This window comes from Natrix helvetica, assembly GCF_964273705.1.
Source record: "Natrix helvetica genome assembly, chromosome: 1".
NCBI lineage: Eukaryota > Metazoa > Chordata > Lepidosauria > Squamata > Natricidae > Natrix > Natrix helvetica.
Genome location: NC_138548.1, coordinates 344,908,326 through 344,934,238, shown reverse-complemented (window position 1 = coordinate 344,934,238; position 25,913 = coordinate 344,908,326). Strand labels below are relative to the sequence as shown.

The following is a 25,913-nucleotide window of genomic DNA, read 5'->3' as shown; positions in this document are numbered from 1 at the left end:
TTTTTTTTATTACCAGTTCTGTGGCCATGGCTTGGTGGGCATGGTGTGGCTTGGTGGGCGTGGCAGGGGAATGATCCTGCAAATCTCCGTTCCCACCTCACTCTGGGGTCAACCAGAGGTGGCATTTGCCAGTTTTCCAAACTATTCAAAATTTCCACTACCAGTTCTCCAGAACCTGCTGGGTTTCACCCCTGCCATGAGGTCATCATTGGAATGCATGAAAGAATCGGTGGGGGACAGGTCATCTTGGAGAACATCTGCTTATGTGGTTGCTAGGAGTCAAAGATGCCATGATCAATCAAGTTTTAAAACTGATAGCTTGGAAACCGCATTCAATGCATTAATACTAAAAGATCCCTTGAACCACGATAGTCACAATACCTGGCACTGCACCCATCCAGTTTTCCTGCCACAAAAAGGCACGGCTTGCCCAGATGTTCCCCCCTCTTCCCACTTCCTTCCCAGCCTCCCCCAAGAAACCCCAGGCTTCCCCACCCAAGGACCAGCTGGCTAACATCTGGGATAAGTCCCGCTAGACGCTACTGCCCCCTGCTGAGGATCTCAAGACCTTCCGTGGTTTTGTCGGACCGGTACATAAACATATATTTGACATTTAAGGCCCTGGAAACAGATGTGTGAGTTCCTCTGGTTTTATCCTAAGGCGCAAAAATATGTCCGGGAACACAAAATGTCTGTCTGTCTGTCTCTCTAGATAGAAGAAAGAAAGAAAGAAAGAAAGAAAGAAAGAAAGAAAGAAAGAAGGAAGGAAGGAAGGAAGGAAGGAAGGAAGGAAGGAAGGAAGGAAGGAAGGAAGGAAGGAAGGAAGGAAGGAAGGAAGGTAGGTAGGTAGGTAGGTAGGTAGGTAGATACACATACACATACACACACACACACACACTTCTTTTTCCTAACGCAAGGAAAAAAGCGAAGTAGGATTTACGCAGCTTTTATTTTGGCGTGATCCCAGGATGGGAACGCGAGAGGTTTTTTTTTTCTTTTAGCGAATGGATTTCCGGCGTGCCGTCAGGGATCCAGAGTTTAGCAGCGTTACATATAGGCTTCGACGTCATGGGATCCTCCAAGAAGGGCTCTTCCCCCCGCCCCAAACGCCCGAAGTATGTGACGTCATTAGAACAAAGGCGGACCTGGGGATTCTAGGGAAGCCCTCTCACTCCGGGGAGGGGCGGAGGAGGAGAAGGAACGCCACGATTGTGACGTCACGGGAGGGTGTGCGGATTCCGGGGAAAGCCCCACCCGCAGCTGGGCGTTCCTTCCAAGCGGCGGGAGAAGCTCTTTTTTTCTTTTCTTTTTTTTTTAATCCTCGCCATGGCTGCTTTGCAGTTCCTGCTGATGATCCCGGCCTTGGGCAATTTCCTTTTCACCTTCGGGACCGCCGTGGAGCTGATCCGTTTTATTTCCTTCCGTGCCGTCTTTTTGCAGCTGCCCGCGGGGGCTGCGTCTCCTCCTCCTCCCCCCCACGGGACCGGCGTGAATCCAGGTAAGAACGGGGAGATCCCGAAGCAGAACCTGCGATTTGGCTGTGTGCGGCGTGGGCTGCTTTCCCAGACATTTGGAGAGGTGGGTGGTTGGTTGTTGTTGTTGTTTTTTGGATGAGTTTGATCCTCTCCGATCTAAATCGATCTCCCTGGGAGAACGACCAGCAACAGATTCCTCGGATGGGTTTAAAATAGCGAATTAAAACTTAAGGCGCTTCGGTTGCAGCGCCAGGGAAGATTTCCATGCTGCAACTCCCCTCGCGTGGTCTGTGTGGCAACGTTTCGAGCCGCAGCTTGCTTCTGCCCGGAGGCCCTTTGAAAAACATGGCAAGACTGGAAATAGAAATGAGTGAATGCTCCTCCGTGCTGCCAAACATTTATGGCTGGGCACGCACGCTGCACGTATTTGGGACTTTTATTTACAGTAATGGATGGCACGAGCGAACTAGTATCATTGGCTGCGTTCTGACAGTATAATAAACTCGAATAGGAAATCCACATTCGTGGCTTAGACTATGGTGTGAATCCAACCACCAGTGAGAGTGTATTGAACAAATCATTGCCAAATCGTAGCCATATATAATAAGATGTTGAAAGCAATGGAACTGTCATCCAGCTGTCCTCTGCTAGGAATGTTTGGTTCTTGCTGCCCTCCTGAATAAGCTGCTAGGTCAAAAACTTTGCAGTAATATTTAGAAGTCATCTTTGGCAGGATTCTGCTTCTGTCACTGAAAGATCTGGGCATTTGATCAAGGATAAAAACTGGTTTTCAGGCGATAGCTTCAGCCCACACTCAGTCCCAGAAAACTGTTCCTATCCCTACGGCTTGCACAAAATGTTCATACTCCTCAAAATGATTCCCCCCCCTTGTTTTACTGTCTTTGGATTGCAAACATTACAGTCCTTTTATGCTTTCTACTGTGGGAATGAATATTCGGGATGCTGAGTGAGCTGTGCCCACCAGGTTTTGAAGTGCAACTTGTAAAATATAAGGGGGAAAAATCAGATGTTTAAAGGCCCATGTCCTTTCACTCCATTTCCAGTAGTTCTCCAGACTGGGTTGGACAGACTACGGACTGCCTGAGACTTCAGGTAGCCCCAAAGCACCCCTCTTTGCTAACTGTAGATGTAATATTTTTCTATGCAGGGGTTACCTGAGACCTCACAATTATTTCAAGAATTCCGCTAGAGCCGTGATGGTGAACCTATGGCATACGTGCCGGAAGTGGCACACAGACCCCTCTCTGTGGACATGCGCGCCATTGCCCCAGCTCAGCCAGCTGGTTGTTGGGTTTCCAAGACACGCATGAGGGACGGCCAGCTGGTTGTCGGGTTTCCGAGGCATGCATCTGTGGTGGCCAGCTGGTCATCAGGTTTCCGAGGCGCGCATGTGTGCCAGGCAGCTGTTCATTGGGTTTCTGACGCACGCATGCATGCCAGCCAGCTGTTCGTTGGGTTTCTGAGGTGCGCATATGTGCCAGCCAGCTGTTTGTTGGGTTTCTGAGGGGCGCATGCATGCCAGCCAGCTGTTCGTTGGGTTTCTGAGGTGCGCATATGTGCCAGCCAGCTGTTTGTTGGATTTCTGAGGGGCGCATGCATGCCAGCCAGCTGTTCGTTGGGTTTCTGAGGCGTGCATACGTGCCAGCCAGCTGTTCGTTGGCCTTCTGAGATATGCATGCATGCCAGCCAGCTGGTTGTTGGGTTTCCAGTGCTCTGGGTTTGGACACTCTGTTCTTAAAAGGTTCGCCATCACTGCTCTTAGAGCAACAGTCTCCAACCTTTCTGGCTCAGTTAACCAGTGGGGGAAATGGCGGTGGAGGAGGAGAGGGGATGGTTTTGCAGGTGTGCTGTTCTTACGCAGTTTCGTACATGCATGCCCATGCACTCACCCACCACTTCCGCAGCCCAGTTTTGAACTGGCTGTGGCCCGGCACTGGGCCATGGATTGGGTCTTGGGGACCCCTGTTCTAGGGCATTGTTCATCAATCTCAGCCATTTTAAGTTGGGTGAACTTCAACCTCCCAGCTGGCTGGGGAATCCTGGGAATTGAAGTCCACCCACCCACCTTAAAGTTGCAGTTGACAAAACTCTACTCTCAGCTAAAAAAGGTGATGTAGACATTTCTAAACCTCTTTGGCAAGTCTTCTTTTATGTCCTGCCGTATACAGGGTGTAAGATTCCTCCCTTGTTCTCTTGCAGATGATACCTCGAATCCTCAGTGGAAAACTGCCCTAAGTGATCCCAAGATTCTGCACTCGCTCACAATGGACGTGGGCCTCATCATCCTTTTTATCCTTCAGCACAGCCTGATGGCTTCTGATCGGGTCAAAAACTGGACCTGCAACTGCTTTGGGGTCTTGCAGAGAACAGTCTATGTTTTTTGCACAGACTTATCCCTTCAGGTAGGCAGACTGATTTAGAGTATTGAAGTGGGAAGCTGTACAGGTACAGCTCAACTTACGGATGGTGTGCCAATTGAAGTTACGATGTCACAGGGGTGGGCTGCTGGGGGTTCGCAGGGGTTCGAGAGAACCTCTAGCTAAGATTCTGTGCAGTTTAGAGAACCCCCAAATCCTGGCTGGCCCCTCCCCTCCCAGGAGTCCCCATGCAGCCCGTTTTGAATGCAGGTAAGTTCAGGACATGAACAGAGGCTCAGGGAGGGCGAAAAAGGGCCTACCAGAAGTTCAGGAAAGCTGGAAACGGGCCCATCCTCCATCCTTCAGAGCCTGGGGAGGCTGGAGGAAAGCCTCTGGAGCCCAGGGAGGGCAAAAACGTGGTGCAGGAGGCCAACTGGGCCATGCCCACCCAGCAGCCCGGCAGAGAACCCCTTGCTAAAAAAATTTGAAGCCCGCCCCCGGACTCCAACTTTAATTGTAACTTCAAGGAAAGTTACCAACTTTCCCTGAAGTTACAATTGCTGCCCCATCGTCACAGACAGGTGATCGCATTTTAGCTGCTTGGCATCTTTATAACTGGTTGCAGATCACATGGTCACTTTATTGCTTTTTGTAAAAAAAAATTGGGGGGGGGGTCATTTTCCGGAAAAAACACCCATTGGAAAAGCTGGATTCAGACTCAGGACCATGCGATTTGCTTAACAGCAGTGGTGGGTTTCAAAAATTTTTAGAACCTCTTCTGTAGGTGTGGCCTGCTTTGTGGGAGTGGCTTGCCAGCCATGTGACTGGGTAGGAGTGGCTTGCCAGCCATGTGACCGGGTGGAAGTGGCTTGCCAGTTGTGTGACTGGGTGGGCGTGGCCAACATGTTAAATGTGGTGAAACTCACTTAACAATGCTCTTGCTTAGCAACCAAAATGTTGGCTCAGAAACTCTGGCATTTGAAGCATGCAAGTCTTAAAGCTGTCAAGTTACAAGACCCTTGCATGCCTAATCCTTTAGAAAAAAAACCCAAGGGGTGTTGAAACTTGACAGCTTTAAGACTTGTGGACTTCAGCTCCCAGAATTCCTCCTCCAGTCATGTTGGCTCAGGAACTCTGGCATTGAAGTGTGCAAGTCTTAAAGCTGTCAATTTACAAGACTCTCACACCCCTAACCCTTTAGGGGAAAAAAACCCAGGGGTGTTCAAACTTGACAGCTTTAAGACTTGTGGACTTCAACTCCCAGAATTCCTCCTCTCGCTCTTCATCTTGATGATGTGCGGACGGGCGGGGGAGGGAGCTGGAACCGGTTCTCAACGGCACTGTAGATTTGTGGAACTTCTTCCATAGAAGAGGTTAGAACTGGCAGGAACCCACCTCTGCTTAACAGCCACAGTGACTCACTTGACCACAGTAGTAAAAATTGAGTGCAGTCCCATGGTGACTCAACTTACGACCGCAATGACTTATCATCAAAATCCAGTGTCAGTCAAGGATTAGACGTAGAATCCTTCATTGTGTTGTAAACTACAAATTGAGTTTCTTCCTCAACTCGAAGAAATGGGCAGGGTTTTTTTTCAAAAATAGATAATAATGAAGGCTATAATTTTAACTTGCATTTAAACTTGCATTGTTTTGATAAGTACAACTTGCCTCCAGAACTTGTGGGTGCTCCAAGGCTTTTAAGAACAAATTGTACAGCCATTTGTCTGAAATGGTAGAGGGTTTCCTGCCTGAGCAGGGGGTTGGACTTGAAGACCTCCAAGGTCCCTTCCAATTCCATTATTTCGATTCATACCCTGCATGACCGGGAGTTTCTCACATTCAGTCATGTTAAATATCTTTGCAGTGCCTGCTAGTATTGTCATGGTTTTTTTTTTCCTTTTAACATAGTTGCTGATGAGGTATTGGCAGCCAGTACAGGATGGTCCTATGCTTTGGAATACAAACACTGAGCCATGGATCACTTGGGTTCCACTCATCTGCTTTATCCTCCATTTCGTCTCTTGGCTAATCATCTTCAGCATCATTCTCATCTTTGATTATGCAGAACTGATGGGAGTCAAGCAGGTACTGTGTTGTATTTGTTTTTCCCCTTCGTGTTTCTCCATTTGGTGAGCAAGGCAGTATACTGCAGGCAGTATAGGGTAGTTTGAGAAATAAAAACACGGTGAGCCCAGCATCTGATGTAGCTCCGTTTATCTTCATTGGGGGGGGGGGGAGGTGACTCCCCCCCTCCCCCAAACATCACTTTAATGAAATTTAGAAGCCACCCTATTCCAGGTGCCTCTGAGCGGCTTGCACTTAAAAAGTGAGAATGAATAAATTAATTAATAGGTTGTGCTAATCCAGAAGACAGGTTCTCTGTAATAGACAGTACATCCCAATAGAAGAGAATATTTGTAACACAAGGTTGAACTGTGGGGTCCTTGGTGCTCTCTGGGCTTGGTTGTTTTCTTGCCGTGGTGGCGCAGTGTTTAGAGTGCAGTACTGCAGGCTACTTCTGCTGACTGCCGGCTGCCTGCAATTTGGCAGTTCGATCCTCACCAGGCTCAAGGTGGACTCAGTCTTCCATCCTTCCGAGGTGGGTAAAATGAGGACCCAGATTGTTGAGGGCAATAGGCTGACTCTGTAAACCCCTTAGAGAGGGCTGTAAAGCACTGTGAAGCGGAATATAAGTCTAAGGGCTATTGCTATTGCTATTGACAGTCAAACAGTATACACAACACAGTGGTGGGTTCCCGGTGTCACACAAATGTACACACACACGGCACGCACATGCGTTGTAGCTGGAAACGACGCTTCCGCAAGCCTCCACGACACTCCAGCTGTTCGGCAGAGCATCGCGCAGGTGCTGTACGTGCTGTGCACGGAAGTGCCAACAGTTTCAAAAGACGGTAAGGAGCGCGGGCGGGCCCTCCAGAGCACCGTACCGGAACGGTGCCCAGTGCTCTGGGCAGGATCCGGTATGCCCGTACCAGGGCGTACCGCCTGCAACCCACCACTGACACAACAGTTAAGCAAGAAACTACCAAGAAGAAAGCACTCCCACCAACACTGAGGGTAAGCCACTATATATAAACAGAGTAAACCCCACTCCCTTCTAACACTGAAGATGTTACTGAACTACTGTATTTTTCAAACTATATGACGCACCGGAGTATAAGACACACCATGATCTTGAAGAGGTAAATTTTTTAAAAAGGTTTTTGCACTCTGGAGGCCTCCCAAACCCTCTGCACACCTCATTTTTTGCAAAAAGAAAAGGGGGGGGGCATACAGAGCTTTGGGAGGCCTGCAGAGTGCTCCTGGGGACCGGGGGGGGGCGTTTTTCGCTCGTTTTTGCCCTCCCCAGCCCCCAGGAGCACTCTGGAAGCCTTCTAAAGGCTATGCACGTCCATTTTTGCAAAGGGGGTGGGGTTTCGGTAGGCCAAAATTGCTGTATTCAGTGTATAAGACGCACATAGATTTTCACCCTCTTTTTTGAGGAAAAAGGTGAGTCTTATACTCCGAAAAATACGGTAGGTAATAAAACATCTGCAAGAAAACAACCCAACTCAGAGAGTACCAAGGACCGTGCAAACAATACATTTTGAAGGGAAGGAAAGGGGCTCAACTATGAACCTGCCCTAAGGCCTGGGGGGTGGGGTGAAGTACAGATAGTCCTCAACATATAATAATTCATTTAGTGACCATTCAAAGTTACAACAACACTGAAAGAGCGAGTTAGGACAATTGTTCACACTTATGACCATTGCAGGTCACATTATGACCATGGTCATGCGATCAAAATTCAGACGGTGGGTAACTGATTCATATTTATGACGGTTGCAGCATCCTGGGGGACACGTGACTTCATTTTTGCGACCTCCCAACAAGCAAAGTCAATGGGGAAGCCAGGATTCACATAACATCCATTTTACTAACTTAACTGCAGTGATTCGCTTAACGGCGGCAAGAAAGGCTGCTAAATGGGGCCAAACTCCCTTAGCAACAGAAACTTTGAGCTCAATTGTGATCGTAAGCCGAGGACTATCTATAGTACAGATGGGAAGCCCTTTGTTCCTCTGTAGCATCTGCAGAGAGCCCAAGGCTGCCTTGGACGTAGATTAAAATCTGGGAGTGCCTCTAACCGTAAACAGGTGTTGCTTTCGTTTCACCCCCAGGTTTATTACTACTGCTTGGACATGGGAGACCCTTTGGCTGTGAAGTCTTCACGGGCCCTCCGCCTCTACTCCCACCTTCGCCATCCATTGTACGTGGAGTTTCTGCTTATCCTCTGGGCTGTTCCCTGCCTCTCCCTTGACCGCCTGCTTCTGGCCTCCCTCTTCACGGTCTATCTTACCTGTGCTCACAGCCTGGATGAACAGGACTACCTCTATCTCCGTGCCCAGCTGGACAAGAAGTTCCAAATCTTCTCCCGGGAAGAGGCCGCTTATGGGGGCTTATTGGCCCAAAACGGCCCCTCAGACTACAAGGACAACTGAGTAAGGGTGGGATAGGTACCGGTTTTGGTTGCAGGGGTGGGGTCTGACTTTTGCGGGGGTCTGACTGCTTGCGAAGCACTGAATAGTACGCCCTATCTTGTCTTGATTGTGCTTTTACGTAAAAAGGACTTGAAGGGCTGCCTCCCAGTTAGCTACTGGCTCAGTCTCTTGTAACTCAAGACTCTTTCCTAAGCTAAATTTCTCCATCGTTATGGACTAGAATTTCATTGTCCTCAACAGCAGTATTAGATGAAGATGTTGGAGGTTTTAGCCTCGACACATTTGGAGAATGTCAAATTGGGATAGTCTGGACTGAAACACACTAAGTTCTACTTGCATTGTAGATCATGTAACGGAGGTGCTATTTAGGATCTTATTGGAGAAGGTTGGAATAACCGATGCCTGGGTTTGATCCCACTTTAGAATATTAAGGAGATCCTTTTTGATCATGAATTTTTGTCTTACTCTAAGAATCCTTAATAGTTATTGAAATCTAGCTATAATTGGCCATTTTCATGGCAGCCTCTAGGTTGGATGGTTGTGTGGAGAGCAAAGCAGTTGTTTAAATAAACGTGTCCAACTCTGGAAAAGAGGCATCTCTAGAATATGTTTTCAGGAGCATTTCTAAGTTTTAAAAAATGGGGGAAGTGGCTGCTCTTTAGCTCTTCAATGGCCTGCTTTGACTAAGAGAATGTTTAAAAGGGTGCTTTTAAAATTAATAGCATGTTTTTTATTTATTTCAAATGAGCTTTTACCGATCTCTTGCCACAATTTTTAATCATAGCGTTTTAACCTCAACATGCAAATGCTTACTTTAAAAAAAAATATTAGCAGCCAAGTGCACTTATTTGGAGGAATATGTGATAAGGGTATTATAGAAGCATTTCTTCAATATGATTTGTGAGTATACAGTATGTGTGATGGTTTAATTAAGCTGCTTAATTACTGTTGCAAAGGTGCCTTGTTTCTGAGGTGAAAACTCCTTGGATTATAGAAGAAAAAAAAGAAATCAAAAAGCTTTCAGTCCAAATGCTAATACTAATATCTTAGTGTTAGATTTTCCTAAGGGATTTTCACTTGGGTTGTTCTTTTAAAATATTATCTTGATTAATAGAAACATTGTCCATGCTAGAGTTCTCAGATACAGCTATCCTTGTTATTCCCCAGCATGCTGGCTGGGGAATTCTGGGAATTGAAGTCCAGATATCAAGTTGCCATGGTTGAGAAATACTTTTATAGACCATTGGATTATGGTTCCCCTCCTCCCTCATCATGATGTCATAGAGTCACATCTGGGGGCCATCCAGTAGCATCAATAGGGAGGGTGAAAAAAGCTAAGCTTTTTTGTATAAAGATATATAAAGGGACAGGACTTTTATCATGATGCCCCTATGGAAATCTTGAACGCCACCCCATAGGAGGCCACTATGGGCACCAGTTTAGGGAGGTTGTGGGCAATGGAAGTCCTGCACTTTAACTGCTTAGAAAAACCCTTCAACTTCCTGTACGGAACATTACAATGGAACATATTTTTAATTATAAACTGCACAGATGTGATGAATAAATAAAATGAACACAGTCCACCACTCTAGGAGTAAAATGTCTGATTCCTCCGGGCTATTTGGTTATAATGCTTACTTTTGTTAAAGGTACAGGAACCCTCTACATATAGTAGGAAGAGGAAAGTTAAAATTTCTAGGCTACCACTACCTAAGATCTGTTTCTACTGCCTTATTTTATAGTGGTCTCGACCACCATCAATATTTCAAAACTTTGTTCTGGCCTTGTAAATGTATATTGTAATTCTGTACCGTAATACTAATGAAGCTTTTAAAAAAACAAATCTTGGATTTCAGTGCAAAATAAACGTAATCTATTTTGTAAAAAAAGATAAAACTTGCTTGTTTGCCTGTGTTCTACTGTGTGTTAAAAGAAATCCTTTCTTTTTTTTCCGTCTCCAACTTCAATGGTGCTCTACGGGTTGGATGCTCAGCAGAACTTTCAATAATATGCATAAGCTTCCATCTGCATAAAAGCCCTTCCAGCTTGTAAAACCTTTGGAAGTCAGGACCCTTTGTAAAAGATGAGTCCACAACAAGGTTCCTATTTGGAGGACAAGAAAAATCTCATTGGGTTTCTTGCACGATGCATCGTGTTGTGGCCCCGCCAGTGGCCAGCGGATTCAGACAGTGAGGAGGTTGGGGAGGAACATGGGCCAGTTCTAGGGTCTGGGGAAGGCTCTGACGAGGGCTTTGCGTTGGAAGCAGAGATGGGGCCTGGGCCGTCTGACAGTTATCAGCTGCCTTCAGAGTCAAACATCAGTAGGGTAGAAGAACAGCTGGAGCCTGTTCCCAGTGTGCGCATGTGCAGAGCTGCCAGGAGAAGGGAACAGCTAAGGAACAAGGGTCGACTCGGGAATAAAGGTGGACGGTGAATGACCCCTCCCATAGGGAATAAAAGAGGAGCAAAATTGTCTCCTGCAAACTCCCCTCCCCTTTTGCTCCTCTTTTATTCAATTCATGAGGGTGAAGATCTGTTCCTGACTTCTTGCCAAGTATTGTCTGCTACAGAGTGGCATTTGGAAGATATCGGCCTGGCAGCTCTCCAACCCTGATAAAGGTCTGTAGTTGTGAAATCTCTTGAAAGACTGTTGGCCGGGACTTTGCTGGAGAGGAATTCCCTTTAACGTAAATAAAAGGGGTTTTATCAGGATGAGGAGTCGGCTTCATGATCTTGGGAAGCCTAGTTCGGAACGCACCCTGTCAATGGAGAGACAGGAATAGTGGCCCTGGAGGCATTCAATTTAGGTCCTATTCTCTTTATTACCCAAACAGCTTTTCTTCCTTCCTGTAATACCACAGAAATACTGTGAGGCTCATTTTTTAATCATTAAATGTTTCCCTTGTACAGATAGTCCTCGACTTACCCCAGTTCATTTAGTAACCATTTGAAGTTCCAACGGCATTGGAAAAAGTGACTTATGTCCATTTTTGGACCATTGCAAATCCCCATGGTCATGCGATCAAAATTCAGATATTCAGCCACTGACTCCTATTTCTGACGGTCGCAGTGTCCTGGGGTCATGTGATCTCCTTTTGCAACCGGACCAGCAATGTTATGGTTCACTTAACAACCGTGTTGCCAACAAAATACCTGCAGTGATTCCCTTAACGAATGTGGCAAGCAGAGTCATAAAACGGGGGCAAAACTCACTTAACAACTGTCTCGCTTAGCAAACATAAATTTTGGGCTCCAGGTAGTCTTCGACTTATGACCACAATTGGACAGAGTTTCCATTGCTAAGCAAGAACGTGGCTAAATGAGTTTTGCCCCCGTTTACAAACTTCTTGCCCTGGTTGGTTGTTAAGGGAATCACTGCAGTTGTTAACTGAATTATGCGGTTGTTAAACGAATCAGGCTTGCCCCATTGACTTTGCTTCTCGGAAGCCAGCTAGGAAGGTTACAAATGGTGATCACATGACCCAGGACATTCCTGGCTGGGGAATTCTGGGAGTTGAAGTCCACAAGTCTTAAAGTTCCCAAGTTTGGACACCCCTGTTCTAAACATACGCTAGTTTCCAAATGTAACTGAACGGTCACTAAGCGAATGATTGTAAGTTGAGGACCACCTGTAGTACATATACAGTGGGTCCTGGACTTACAACCACAATGGAGCCCCAGATTTCACCTCTGTTGTGAGTTTTGCCCCATTTTATTTTTCTTGCCACAGTTGTTAATTGAAATCGCTGCAGTTGTTAAGTTAGTCACAGGGTTGTTAAGTGGATCTGGCTTCCCCGTTGGCTTTGCTTGTCAGAAAGTTGAAAAAGAGGATCACATGACCCCCGGGACATTGCAACTGTCATGAGTCAGTTGTCAAAGGGTCTCCCTTTTGACCATATGACTATGGGGATGCTTGCGACAGTCGTAAGTGTGAAAAATGATCGTAAGCCACTTTTTTCAGTGTCATTGTAACTTCGAACAGTCCCTAAAAGAACTGTTGTAAGTTGAGGACTGCCTGTATCACATGTGAACATCCTGCTAAAACACTCCCAACACACACATACTATTCTACGTGTGTATTGTAGGAAGTTAAAACCCACCTCTCTGCTAGAAAAATGAAATACCCTGGGAGATATTAAAAAGGCAGAATATTATATTTTCCTGGATAAGAAATGGAAGAACATGTTTTAGGCAGGAAACAGACTCACTCTTAATAGCCCCCATCTTTGTCAATGGCCCATTAAAATGCCGGAGCCGGTCTATTCTGCATAACAAAGATCCCCCCTTCAGCTCCAGGTGACGGGATTAAGGCATGATAGTATTAGCCCTTTACCCATCTCACCACAGGGCACCTGGGAACACAACCAAGCTTGGGACTCAAATGACACACAACCTACAATATTAGCTAAGATCCTCCTTCTCCCCCGCCCTGGGAGTCTGACAGCCAATCAGAATACATTTCTTACACAGGAACAGGAACAGGAAACAGAGAGGTGGGGCTGAACAGACAGTATAAAAAGCTGAGGAACTCTCAGCAAGTCCCTTCGCTTCTTTTTCTTCACTCGACGTCTTTGAAGCATGTGATCCCCTTTTTGCCTAGGATCCCAAACCACGTGGTCCTGTCCTCCATTAAAACCATCTTTCCAGACAGCCTCCGTGTTTCCAGTGTCTTTTTTCCCCATTTGGAACTGAACCCAGAAGGACTTTTCTTCCAATGGAAAGACCCAACGTGTGGAAATGAGGGCTTCTTCATTCAAAACACTCCCGTCAAAGCCCTTTCCCTTCCTAGCTCTTACCACAGTATGACAGAGTGTGTGTATGTACAGAGTCCCCAATCCAAGAGTCCCATCTGTCGTTAACTTTCATTTCGGTCTTTAGATCAGGGGTCTCCAAGCGGGGCAACTTTAAGCCTGATGGACTTCAACTCCCAGAATTTCCCAGCCAGTTTCCCTGGCTGGGGAATTCTGGGAGTTGAAGTCCACCAGGCTTAAAGTTGCCCCGCTTGGAGACCCCTGCTTTAGATAGATCGGAATTGGCTCACTTGTGTTGGCGATCGACAAGTGTCAGCTCTCACAGCCACCAAGGGAGCCTTCCCTAACCTGTTGCACTCAGGTGAGTTGGACTACAACACCGATATTGCCCGTGGAGACAATGCATTGGAAAACCCTTGAGGGATAAATGCTTAGATAAGAACAGAGCAAGATTCTGTTCTATATTAGAACAGTAATGGCAAAACCTTTGGGTTCCTTTTGCCCAGAATTCGGACTCTGCTGCCATGCCACCACACACAGACATTGAAAAACCTATTGCCTCTTCCCCACCCCTCATTTAGACCTCTATGAAGAGAGACAATCAGTGGCTGTATTCAAGTTGGGCCGGAAGTAAAGACCTGGGCATCCACTTTAGCTCTAACATCATTGCTACTACTCAAACAGGCTGCCTTGCAAGGGTTTGGGGGAACGGCACATGGCCTAGCACTCCCCAGGATCTGCCACATGCCTTACCTCCAGGAACTGTTCTCTTTCTGTTGCCAAGCCCCTACAACCTACCTGAGGCTACTCCCAGTTGCACAAGACCTTTGTTCTTGAAGCAGTTTTGGAGAATGCACTTTTGCAGCCTCTGAAAACTGCAAAAAATACCCCACCGTGTACTCGTGTGATTTTTTTTTTTTTTGAGGCTCCAGAGGATGGATGAGAGCATAACCCTCCTGAATACATTCCAGAGTGTCCAATGGCCACAGAAGAGGACACCCCATTCTCACAGGGCCTCCGCAGCCTCCAAAAACCATGTGAGATTAGAGCATGCTTTTCAGAATAGAAGTTGGATGTTATTGAACAAATGTCACCCAAAATGTCATCTTTGGCATGCGTGTCAGAGGTGCCAGAGGTCCACCATCACTGTACCTAACAATTGGTGCAGATTATAGATAACAATGTGTTGATTTTGAAAAGGGATAACCTGAAGTTTTGGCATAAATTAGGTTAGCGCTGACTTTAGAAGAATTTTGTCCAACATCCAGGCAAGCCAGAAGAGAAACGATAATGACTAATGCATTATTTACCTGATAATTTTTGTCAAGACAGTTCAAATGAGAAAATGCAACCCTTGGAAAATTCACTTGGTTACAAGCATTGCACCTGAGAATGGTTAGCAACAGGTAGAAGAAAGATAATGATCTGTGGTCATGTTTGTTTTAACTTGGGGTGATGGAGGACTTAACTCCATTTCACATTTCTGTAACTCCCTCAGGAGTCAAGGCTGCTGAAAATTGATTCTAACAAATGGATTTTTTTTAAAAAAAATCTAAGAACACAGAATTAATCTATTGTCATTTGACACATTAATCTGGTTTTATCTTGGTTTTTAGTTTTAGTCTTCTGGTCCAAGCTCACACTATTCTCACTAGATTTGGAATTTGGAATTCCAAATTTATATCTATTGGGAAGGAATCGGTATGCCTAGTCTAGTGAAGAGGACTAGGGATGACATGATAGCAGTGTTCCAATATCTCAGGGGTTGCCACAAAGAAGAGGTCAACCTATTCTCCAAAGCATCTGAAAGCCAGACAAGAAGCAATGGATGGAAGCTAATTAAGGAGAGAACCAGCTTAAAACTAAGGATAAATTTCCTGACCAGTGAGAACAATTAACCAGTGGAACATCTTGCCACCAGAAGTTCTGGGTGCTCCATCACTGAAGGTTTTTAAAAAGATATTGGACAGCCACTTGTCTGGAATGGTCTCTTGCTTGAGCAGGAGGTTGGACTAGAAGACCTCCAAAGTCCCGTTCAACTCTTGTTATTTTGTTATATCTGAAGCAGACACTCGTAGGTGGGGTGAACATTTCGGTCTGAATGCCAACCAATCATGCCATGCTCCATTCTATTCTATCCCACCCAACTTCTGTTTCCTGCCCCACTTGGTGAAACTAGTACAAGTAGTTCTCAACTTACAAGCGTTTTTCACACTTAACAGCATGATCACGTGATCAAAATCCAGCTCCTTGGCAACTGGGTTCACATTTATGACGGTTGCTGTGTCCCAGGGTCAAGGGATCCCTTTTTGTGACCTTCTGACAGGCAAAGTCAATGGGGAAGCCAGTCACTTAACAACCACTTAATAACTGTAGCAAGTAAGGTCGTAAAATGGGACAAAACACAATAACTCACTTCACAACAGAAACTTTGGGCTCAACTATGGTTGTAAATCAAGGACTACTTGCATTCCTTATCCAGAGCAGGCTCCTTTTTCACCAGAGTATTTTGGGCTGTATGAATTATTTTAAAAATCCTTCTCTCCAATACACTTTTTTAACCTAAAGACACAATTCTTTAGCTTGCTGTTTCTTCTAGTTCTGGGCTATTTTTGCTAAATGTGCAGTTGATCCTGCTTGGATGTACAGGGAGTCTTTGACTTATGACCACAGTTGAATTCAAAATTTCTGTTGTTAAGTGAGCCTTGTTGAGTTCTGCCTCATTTTACGACCTTTCTTGCCACAGCTGTTAAGTGAATCACTGCAGTTGTTAAATTAGTAACATGCTTGTTAAGTGAATCTGGTTTCCCCGTTGACTTTGCTTGTCAAAAGCTCACAGAAAGTAATCACGTGACCCCGGGACACTGCAACCGTCATAAATATGAACCAGCTGCCAAGCACCTGAATTTTGATTGTTTGACCATCCTGCCATGGTCATACGTGTGAAAAACGGTCATGGGTCACTTTTTTTCAGTGCCGTTGTAACTTTGAATGGTCACTAAATGAACCGCTGTAAGTCGAAGACTACCTGTACATTTCTGAAAATGGCTCTGCAATCTCCAATAGTGGTCAACCTGTCCAAGTGATGGGCAACAGCTCATTGTTCTGCTTGTAGCTGTGGTGGCACGAGGGTTAGAATGCAGCATTGCAGGCTAAATCTGCCGACTGCCAGAAGTTCGATCCTGACCGGCTCAAGGTTGACTCAGCCTTCCACCCTTCCAAAGTCGGTAAAATGAGAACCCAGATGGTTTGGGGGGGGGGGGGGGGAAACAAGCTTACTCTGTAAACCGCTTAGAGAGGGCCGTAAAGCACTGAGAAGCGGTATATAAGTCTAAGTATGCTATTGGTATTACAGACATCCCAGCATCTCCCAGCCAGCAGCGGTTACAAGAGTTCAGAACAAACAGGCTACGGATCCTCCTGGGTTCCTAATTCATCTCTCCACAGGTGGGCCAGGAAATAAACATCACCTTTATTGATATACAGCGGCAGCTCCGGAGCTGGGGAACGCACAGCGGGGAGGGCGGCTGGATTGGGCTGGGCAAATCTATCGCCCGTCCCTTAGTCCAAGAGAGGAAGCTACTAACATTCATCTTCCCCAAGCAAAGCAAACAAGTTCTGAGTGGGTAGCTTTCCCTTTCTGGGAGGGGCGGACTGGCTGGGCCCACTCTTGGGGGCCGAGAGGGGCTCCTCCTCCTCTTCGCCTTCTTCATCAGCATCCCGGTCTTTCTCTTCGTCCTCCTCCTCTCCCGAGCTGGAGATTTCGTCCTCCTCTTCTTCCTCCCACTCGTTTTCCTCCGCAGAGCCCTGCTTCTCTTCTCGGCGATGAGCTTCCTGCAAAGCCGCAATCTCAGCCGTCTCGGGGTGATGCTCCCACATGGCTGCAGAGGGAACAAAAACAGAGCGGTGAGAAAACAAAGCATCCATCGCTACGGACAGTCTTAGGCCAACTTCTATCTAGCCTATGCCACTATTCCTAGCAAACCCTGAACACTTCTACCATGTTTCCCCCGAAAATAAGACAGGGTCTTATTTTCTTTTGCCCCACAAAATATGGCCTTGGGCTTATTATAGGGGAGGGCTTATTATTTTCTGGGGCAGGTGAGAAGCAAGGTGCGCCTTTTACCTTTCCAGCTCCGGCGCGTTCCTCGCCATTGTGCTCAGGGAAGCAGCTGGTAAAAAAAAAACCTTCTCGCGAGTTCAATCAAACTTCTTGACGTCGCAAGAAGGGGTTTTATTTTAAACAGGGGCTTCCCTGAACACAATGGCGAGGAACGCGATGGAGCTGGAAAGGTAAGAGGCGCGTGTTGAGGTGCGACCCAACACTGCCCACCTCGCCTCAATGGTAAAGGCAGCGTGCCTGGTTCCCTTCCCCGCCTTCCCTTTAGCGAGGGGTGGCAGATGGTAGGGGGGGAAGTGAGGCGTGCCTTTTACCTTCCCAACTCCATCGCGTTCCTCGCCCTTTCGCCCATTGAATCCCCTTGTAAAAAAAAAAACTCATGAGTTCAATGGGCGAAAAGGCGAGGAACGCAACGGACCTGGAAAAGTAAGAGCGCACCTCGCGGCTGAACACCGCCCACCTCGCCCCAGTGGTAAAGGCAGCCTGCCTGGTTCCCTTTCTCGCCGTCTCTTTAGCGAGGGGTGGCAGGTGGGGGGGGGAGGAGAAGCAAGGTGCACCTCTTACCTTTCCAGCTCAATTGCGTTCCTCGCTCTTTCGCCCATTGAATCCCCTTGTAAAAAAAGGGAACCAGGAGGCTGTTTTTACCATTGGGGTGGGTGGTGTTTTTTTGCGTGAGAAGGAACAGGCGGGACGGGGTGATCGCACTGCTAGCCTGCAGCTGTTTTTGCGGCGGGCTGTTTTTGCGGCTGGCTCTTTTTGCGTGGGAGGGAAGGGCGGGAGGTGGAAGCACTTTGCTTCGCCTGCCACTGTTTTTGCGGCGAGCCCTCTTTTTGCCCCCCAAGCTGTACCAGTAGGTGGTACAGTGGTAATGGCAGGGACTGGTTGCGCATGTGCTTAAATAGTTGGGGGCGGGCTTATTTTCGGGGGAGGGCTTATTATGGCACATGCTCTGAAAAGCCCGATTGGGCTTATTAGCAGGGCATGTCTTATTTTCGGGGAAAGTATAAAGCAGTCTTCTGGTTTCTTGATGGAGTAAAGAGCCTGTAAGAGAGACTCTTTCTGCTGCGGAAAAAGACTGAGCCCAGGTGCAATATTTATGCTAATACTGTGCATAAATCATTCTGCATCATATGCTTCTGATATTCCCAGCATGTAAGAAGACATGTCGAAATGACATCTCTTTTGCCAAGCATTTAATGGTTCATTCTTTTGAAAGCTGATTCTAATTTGAGTTTTCATTGCAGTAGTTATACTCATTAAATTTTAATTGCAGCATGCCACCTTAAACATAGTGCAGAAGTTGGGGTACACACTGAATAATAAAGGCAAATATAATAGTATATCTATATGTGTGTGTGTGTGTTTGTGTGGGTGTGGGTGTGTTCCAGCATAACTCTGGAACGCCTCGAGCAATTTCAACCAAATTTGGTACACAGATGACTTACCCTCTGGAAAAAAAATACTGGGGGGTAAGACACCTCTAACACCCTTGGGGAAGGGGTGTCATGTTAAGATACAGCCTGTTGTGCCTTAAAATGGCTTCTCCTGTACAGCGGAGTGGAGTTGCCATGTAATGGCTTCGCTCCACAAGGGGGCTCCCTCTGATAAGAGGGAAAATCCAACATTAGAAATTATGTTTGGTCCGGACATTTCCCCCCTATAACTAAATACCCGGGTAATGCCGGGTTATCAGCTAGTTATAAATAAAACCGGACAGGATGATGTCTCTGAATACAAATTCCACTTTATGCTTGCTCTCAATATTTATTTCTGAGGTTTCTCTAGCATGGCTCAAATCATGACTACACCTATACAGGGGTCAACATCCAGAAAATATACAATATATGAAGGAATTCCATGGAAGATATTCCCACTGCTTGCATGGATCTCGTTCATGTTTGACAGCTAAGCATTATGCTGCTCATACTCTTAATGGGCATGAAATAATGGACTTTTAATAGACTTGAAATCAATACCAGTACAGGTAGTCCTTGGCTAACAACCATTCCTTTTGTGACTGTTCAACTGTGGCCACGCCACTGGAAAAAAGTTTTCGCGTTTATGGCTGTTGCAGCATCCTCATAGTCACGTGATCAAAATTCAGGTGTTTATGATGGTTACATTGCCACATTGTCCCCTTTTGCAACCTTCCCAGCCAGCTTTCGACAAGCAAAGTCAATGCGGGAAGTCAGATTTGTTTAACAACCACGTGGTTCACTTAACAACTGTGGCAAGAAAGGTCATAAAGTGGGGCGAAACTCACTCAATAACTACCTTGCTTAGCAACATATATTTTGGGATCAATTGTGGCCATAAGTCGAGGACTACCGGTATTGAGAAAAGCAAGTGGGAATTTATAGGGATAGGATAATTCTTTCCATCAATTATGCATGTTTCCAAGCCAGCTAGATGTGCCCCCTTCATAACGCCTGCCTATTAACCTGGATCAGTTTCCTCCAGCCTGGAAACCTGCCAAAGATGCTGGATTCGTTGAGAATTATAGAAGCCCCATTTATCTGAAGAGCACCAGGCTAGAGAGCCCCACATCCCTTTGGAAGTGATGGAAAAATTGCTAAAGGGTTTTCTTGTCGGAGACCTTTCTGTGACGTGTAGCCTGGAGATCGCATACAGACACAGAGCCGCCCGTCGACTGCGAGGCGTAGAAGGCTGTTGGCTGCTCGGTAAACATCATTCCGGGCTCCTTTGGCTGTCTTGTAACCTCGTTGCTCAGCCCAGGCTGAAAAGACAGAAAGGAGGATGTGTGTCAGGATTCCAAATAGCATCCAAATGTACATCAGAGTCCGAGGCAAAAGCTTCCTCAAAGTTCCAATTTATTAAGAGAGCCATGTCGGCACATCTGGGAAAACCTGAACCTGAATCCCACCCAGCTGAAAGTTCAAGATCCTGCCCCTACACCCACAATTCCATTACATGGTCCAATCTTCCACTGCCACGCTGGCAGCTTCCACCTATCCAGTTCCGGCCAGGTGCAGAGACAAAGGATGACCTTGAGTTTCTAAGAAGAATGTTATTATGGCTACATATCACCCAACTCCATATAATCCCCCTCTCCTACTTTCCCACAATAGAAAATGAATAGTAGAAAGTGCGGCAGGCCTCAAGTCCAAAAAGAAAAGATGGCTTGCAGGCCTGACAATGTGCTGGTTAGAGCCACATCGGACATCCAACTCAGCCAGACAAGTTGTTGCTTCAGCCCTGTTACCTTCACATACATCCCAGGCACACCAAGGGGGTTCAGGCTTGCCGTGTTCGGCGTCAGGATGCCGCAGCTTGAGCAAGGCCTGCACCGGAATCCGGCTAGCCAAGAACCCCACAGAAGTATAGGGCTCCTGGATCTGGGAAATTGGGTAGATACCAGCCAATATCTGAAAATTAAACAAAAATAAGAAGGATTTATTGCTTGCCAGAGGTTGCTATTGGATTTACTCTTGCAATTGTTGGCAGACTAAAAAAAAAAAAACAATGGAGAAAAGGAGGGTTTTTTTTTTAACAAAACATCAGCTCAAAACATCGTCTCCTGCAACAAAAGACTCATCTCCCAGCTAACAGCAACATTGAGTCATTCCGTGTCTCTTCCAACTAACACCCTTGAATTGCATAATAGAAGCTCAGAAACAAAACCTCTCCTTCGGTCTTTTTTTCTTCTTCTTCTCCTCCTCTTTATAACATTTTGTTAGATTAGACAATAAAATACAAAAGCAAAGAGTAGGATGTTATGGAGGGGAGGGAGAAAGGAAAAGAAAAAAAAGCCTTGACTTCCAACTCCCCCTCTGTTGCAGTAGAATAAACCATTAATATCAAACCTCAAACTTTTTTTGCTTTTCCATAATAAACTGTCCATTTCTAGAACGACAACTAAATCTAATCAGTAAAACCCAAAATTTGTTTTTAAAAATCTCTCCTTCAGTCTGATTAGGAAGCATGCAGGGAGATTGTGATGGGAAAACATCGTGGGATTCAAATAATTTAACAACCAGTTCTCTGATCTAATGGTTTCTTTCAACAACCAGTTCACCAAACTGCTCAGAAAGTTAACAACCAGTTCTCCTGAAGTGGTGCAAACTGGCTGAATCCCACCACTGAAAACTTCATGCTCTGTTGTATGATGATTAGAGAAGAAGGCTGTTCCCTCGTTAAAAATGCTGACCTAGGCTTCCCAAGATCATGAAGCAGACTCCTCATCCCGATAAAACCTCTTTTATTTCGGTTAAAGGGAATTCCTCTCCAGCAAAGTCCCACAAATAGTCTTTCAAGAGATTTCATAACTACAGACCTTTATCAGGCTTGGAGAGCTGCCAGGCCAATATTTTCCAAATGCCACACTGTAGCAGACAATACTTGACAAGAAGTCAGGAACAGGTCTTCACCCTCATGAATTGAACTAATTGTCTCCTGCAAACTCCACTCCCCTTTCGCTCCTCTTTTATTCCCCATGGGAGGGGCATTAACCATCCACCTTTAATCCCAAGTCGGCCCTTGTTCCTTAGCTGTTCCCTTCTCCTGGCAGCTCTGTGCATGAGCACATCGGGAACAGGCTCCAGCTGTTCTTCTGCCCCACTGATCTCCAACTCCGAAGGCAGCTGATAACTGTCAGCCCTGGCCCCCCCTCTGCCTCTGACGCAGAGCACTCGTCAGAGCCTTCCCCAGACTGGCCCATGTTTCTCCCCAATCTCCTCACTGTCTGAGTCTGCCACCAGCTCCTCTGGCCATTGGCCACAACAAAAAAATCAGTACTCTGCTCAGACTGAAATCAAATCTTTTCATTTTCTTAGAAGATGCTCCAATACAGGGGATCCAGGTTTGCGGTACTCTCACCAAAGAGCATCTGGGGGTCTCATCTTCTGCAGCCATGGAACATTCCCCGCCCCAGCAGTGCAGCCTGGTGGGCAGCATACTGATTTTTAACAAGGGAAAGGACTTTATTCTCTAATCATCATAGAACAGAGCATGATGTTTTTCCATCACAAATCTTTTTTTTTAATCCATACACATTTTGAATACAGTGTATTGTCATTTACAAAAGAAAAACAAAGAGGGAGCAAAACAAAATGTTAACACATATACTAGTAACTCTAGTAATAATATAACAGAATACTTTTGGCTCAGTTTCTCTTTATATTAGCTTATATTGTATTTATTATAGCTTATTCATAATTATGTTAATTTATATTAGCATATTTATAATTAGAAGCCATCTTTATATTTAATTCATACATAGCAATAATGTCTCTTCATCTAATTTCTATCTCTTACCTCTAACCATAAAATTTATTTCATGTCAAGTAATATTCTGTGTCTACTTTGTCTTTTATTTTTAAAGTCAATCTATCCATCTCTGCGCAGTCTAATATTTTTCGAACTACATCCTCATCTAATGAAGTGACATCCGGTTCCCCCCTGGGGCCATTTTTCGCCCTCTGCCTTTCCTGAAGCCTCTGGAGCACGAAAAACGGCCCAACACACAAACCGGAAGTCCGTTCCTGAAATTCCGGTTTGCACCTTCGGTTGTTTTTCGCCTTCCGGAGGCTTCAGGGAAGGCAGAGGGCGAAAAACGGCCCTAGGGGGAACCGGATGTCACTTCATTAGATGAGGATGTAATTCGAAAAATATTAGACTGTGCAGAGATGGATAGATTGACTTTAAAAATAAAAGACAAAGTAGACATAGATTATTACTTGACATGAAATAAATTTTATGGTTAGAGGTAAGAGATAGAAATTAGATGAAGAGAGATTCAGGGAAGCCTCCGGAGGGCGAAAAACAGCCTTAAAAGAAGCCCAAAGTCAGCTTTCCAGCGCGTGCATGTGCGCTGGAGCTGATAGGGCAACACCTCGCGTGCCCTAACGAATGGCTCCGCGAGCCACCTGTGGCATGCGTGCCATAGGTTCACCATCATGGGTATAAGGAAACTTCCTATGTTGAATCCTTTATGTGCCTACTCATAAACCTTTCAGCATGTGCTCCCAGAGCATTGGGAGTTCAACAGAAATACAATTCACATTTATATTCACCTATAACCCAAGTGCTATTCCCGCCCGACAGGAAAACTTTACTGACTTTTTCCCTTTTCCAACTCTTACCTGCTGTTTCCTGTCAACAAGAGACGGGAAGATGAGCCCTGGACAATCGCACAACTTGACCGTGGGTGTAAGGAAGTAGGTCTGGAAGTACTTAGTATGACCGGGAGTGCGGGAGACGCTCACCACTTTGCGGCCTACCAGCCCATTAATGAGGGAGGACTTGCCTACATTGGGAAAGCCTGTAGGGAGGTGGAAAGGGAAGGACAAAATCAAAATGACTCTCATCATCATCATCATCTCCACCTTAATCAGAACTGTTACCTTAAAAGGTTTGCTTGGGGGACCCTCCAGTTCTTCCACAAAACAAAACCTTGGGCCAGAAAGTCTACCTCAACTTTCTTGCTTATTTATTACTAGCTGATAACCCATTGCTGCCCGGGTATTTATTTCTCCTAATCCTGTATTAGACAGGAAAAGCCTTGATTTCGGCAACAATTAAATTAGTTACAAATGTTTTCCCTGTGCCCCGAGAAGCGTCAAGAAAAGCAATACCACCTTAATTTCTAATATTGGATTTTTCCCCCTTACCAGAGGGAGCTCCCTTGTGGAGTACTGTGAAGCTGTTACCATGGTGACTCCACTGCGCTGCACAGAAGTCATTTTATGGCAGTACGGTAGAAGCCATTTGAAGGCACAACAGGCTGTATCTTAGCAAAACACACACCCTGAGGAGTGTTAGGGGTATCTTACCCCCCACCGTATTTGTTTCCAGAGAGTAAGTAATCTGTGTACCAAGTCTGGTTGAAATTGCTTGAGGCGTTCCAGAGTTATGCTGGAACACACACACACACACACACACACACACACACACACACACACTTTTTATATATATAGAATAACAAATTGATATAGCAGAAATCAGCTTCTCTCTTTTTCTCAGCCTGCATGGTGCAACTTCCATCTATCCCAACTAACCCAAGGGTCTCTAACACTTGAATTCCTCAGCCAGCCATACCTTAAAGTTGCCAAGTTTAGAGACCCCTGAACTAAACCACTGCCAAGTTATCTTTTCCTCCATTCAAAACCTTAGCCAAGAACAGAGGAGAAACTACAGTGGCTACATTTAACACCTCTAATCTGCAATTTATCATGCAGTACTGCATTTCAGATTTTTAGCAATTATTAAAGAAAACTTGGATTTAATGGACTGTTCCGGGGGGGGGGGGGGAAGTGCCTATTCATCCCAAATGTCCATTAAATATAAGACTGTGAAATTCAAATCAATCCACATAACGGTGTCATGACACAAATTATGCAAAATAGTAATGTAGGTCAGCCTGCTTTGATTTGCATCTGGAAGCCATGACGTAAATCAATGTCATTTGCATCAAGATGCAGTGTTGCAAATTATGCAAAATGGGGCAAATAAGAAATGTACCGTAGCTTTTTTCTTTTATAGATTTGCTGAGCGTCTTGTCTGGGCTACTTCAAGTGCAATGAACTTGGCTATTATAGTATTTCAGAGGCGGGGGAATGTCTAGACAGAAATTCTGTCCACCATAACTGAAATGTCCTAAATATGGGTGCCCATTAAATTGAGGTTTTGCTACACTACTGTCTGATCTCACCTTCCCTTGTGAGGGGCTCAGGGTGGTTATCCTCATAACAATTCCACGCAATTAATTAGGTCAAGGGAAAAAGCGGACTGCAACTTTCAGTCAAGAGATCCATGAACAAGGGAGAACTTGAACTCAAAATCCCACCAAGAGGAACCCAACAATTTAGCCAGTTACTTCGGCTGCCATTCAAAATTGGTTTACTTTGAAATAAGCCCTGTGAATTCAGTAGGCATTGGAGGTAGTTCTCAACTTACAACAGATCATTCAATTGCCATTCGAAGTTACACACTTTTAAAAAGCTACCCACGACCCTTTCTTAACATAATTGTCACCACCATTCCTGCATCATGTCATCACAATCTGAGTATTCGACAACCAACTTGCAGTTATGACTGGCTACAGCATCTGTGGAGACTCTTAGTTATCCAGGTCGTGGTTGTCCCCAAAGGTGCTTTTTCAAGAGGCAACTGGATTTTCTTCATTTTTCTTTGAAGACGTTTCGCTTCTCATCCAAGAAGCTTCTTCAGCTCTAACTGGATTCTGAATCCTTCCATTCCATTCTTCAGTCAGAGCTGAAGAAGCTTCTTGGATGAGAAGCGGAACATCTTCAAAGACAATTGTTAAAATCCAGTTGCCTCTTGAAAAAGCACCTTTGGGATTAGTTTAAAGTGTTCTGCACTCATATGAACATGATGTGCGATGGTTTTTGGGGTTTTTTTGGCCATTTCCTGGCCAGAAAATGCATAACCACCATTGGATATGCTGGATTTGTTTAATGACCACATGGTTGATTTAACAACCATGTGATTTAATTAACAACCGCGGTGAGTTGCTTAAGACCATTGTATTGACCACAGTCAAAACTTCAAGCCAGGTCAGATGGTGCTTCAACTTACAACCATAACAACATACAACCAAAATTCCAGGCTTCACTGTAGTGATAAGCAGTGGGACTACCTATCCTTCCAAAAAGTATGTATCTACTGCCCTATCAGTAACACACTGGTAACTTTGGTTTTGTATG

The 25,913-nt window shown here is 45.5% G+C and overlaps 2 protein-coding genes across 2 annotated transcripts in view; one reads left to right on the top strand and one right to left on the bottom strand.

Annotated features, from left to right (window-relative positions):
• The first annotated feature begins 1,042 nt into the window (after positions 1 to 1,042).
• On the top strand, positions 1,043 to 10,232 carry NRM (nurim). The gene is made up of 4 exons (XM_081934746.1): positions 1,043 to 1,498; positions 3,696 to 3,898; positions 5,765 to 5,941; positions 8,038 to 10,232. The coding sequence occupies exons 1-4, from the start codon at positions 1,327 to 1,329 to the stop codon at positions 8,356 to 8,358; spliced, it is 873 nt and encodes a 290-aa protein (XP_081790872.1). The 5' UTR covers positions 1,043 to 1,326; the 3' UTR covers positions 8,359 to 10,232.
• Positions 10,233 to 16,561: 6,329 nt separating this feature from the next.
• The window catches only part of GNL1 (G protein nucleolar 1 (putative)), a 31,608-nt gene continuing 22,256 nt past the window's right edge, over positions 16,562 to 25,913 (bottom strand). The window contains exons 9-12 of the mRNA XM_081945980.1: positions 23,331 to 23,509; positions 20,453 to 20,615; positions 19,826 to 19,966; positions 16,562 to 16,990 (exon numbers count right to left, since the gene is read on the bottom strand). Of these exons, the coding sequence (XP_081802106.1) occupies positions 16,692 to 16,990; positions 19,826 to 19,966; positions 20,453 to 20,615; positions 23,331 to 23,509 (782 nt within the window). The 3' untranslated portion in view covers positions 16,562 to 16,691. The remainder of the gene's footprint in view (positions 16,991 to 19,825; positions 19,967 to 20,452; positions 20,616 to 23,330; positions 23,510 to 25,913) is intronic.

What these genes read in the sequence shown, in the direction of transcription:
- NRM (XM_081934746.1), top strand. Translation starts at nt 1,327, where the DNA reads ATGGCTGCTTTGCAGTTCCTGCTGATGATCCCGGCCTTGGGCAATTTC. An exon ending in GCACAGACTTATCCCTTCAG is followed by an intron (nt 3,899 to 5,764) that starts GTAGGCAGACTG and finishes CTTTTAACATAG; the next exon opens with TTGCTGATGAGGTATTGGCA. An exon ending in AACTGATGGGAGTCAAGCAG is followed by an intron (nt 5,942 to 8,037) that starts GTACTGTGTTGT and finishes TTTCACCCCCAG; the next exon opens with GTTTATTACTACTGCTTGGA.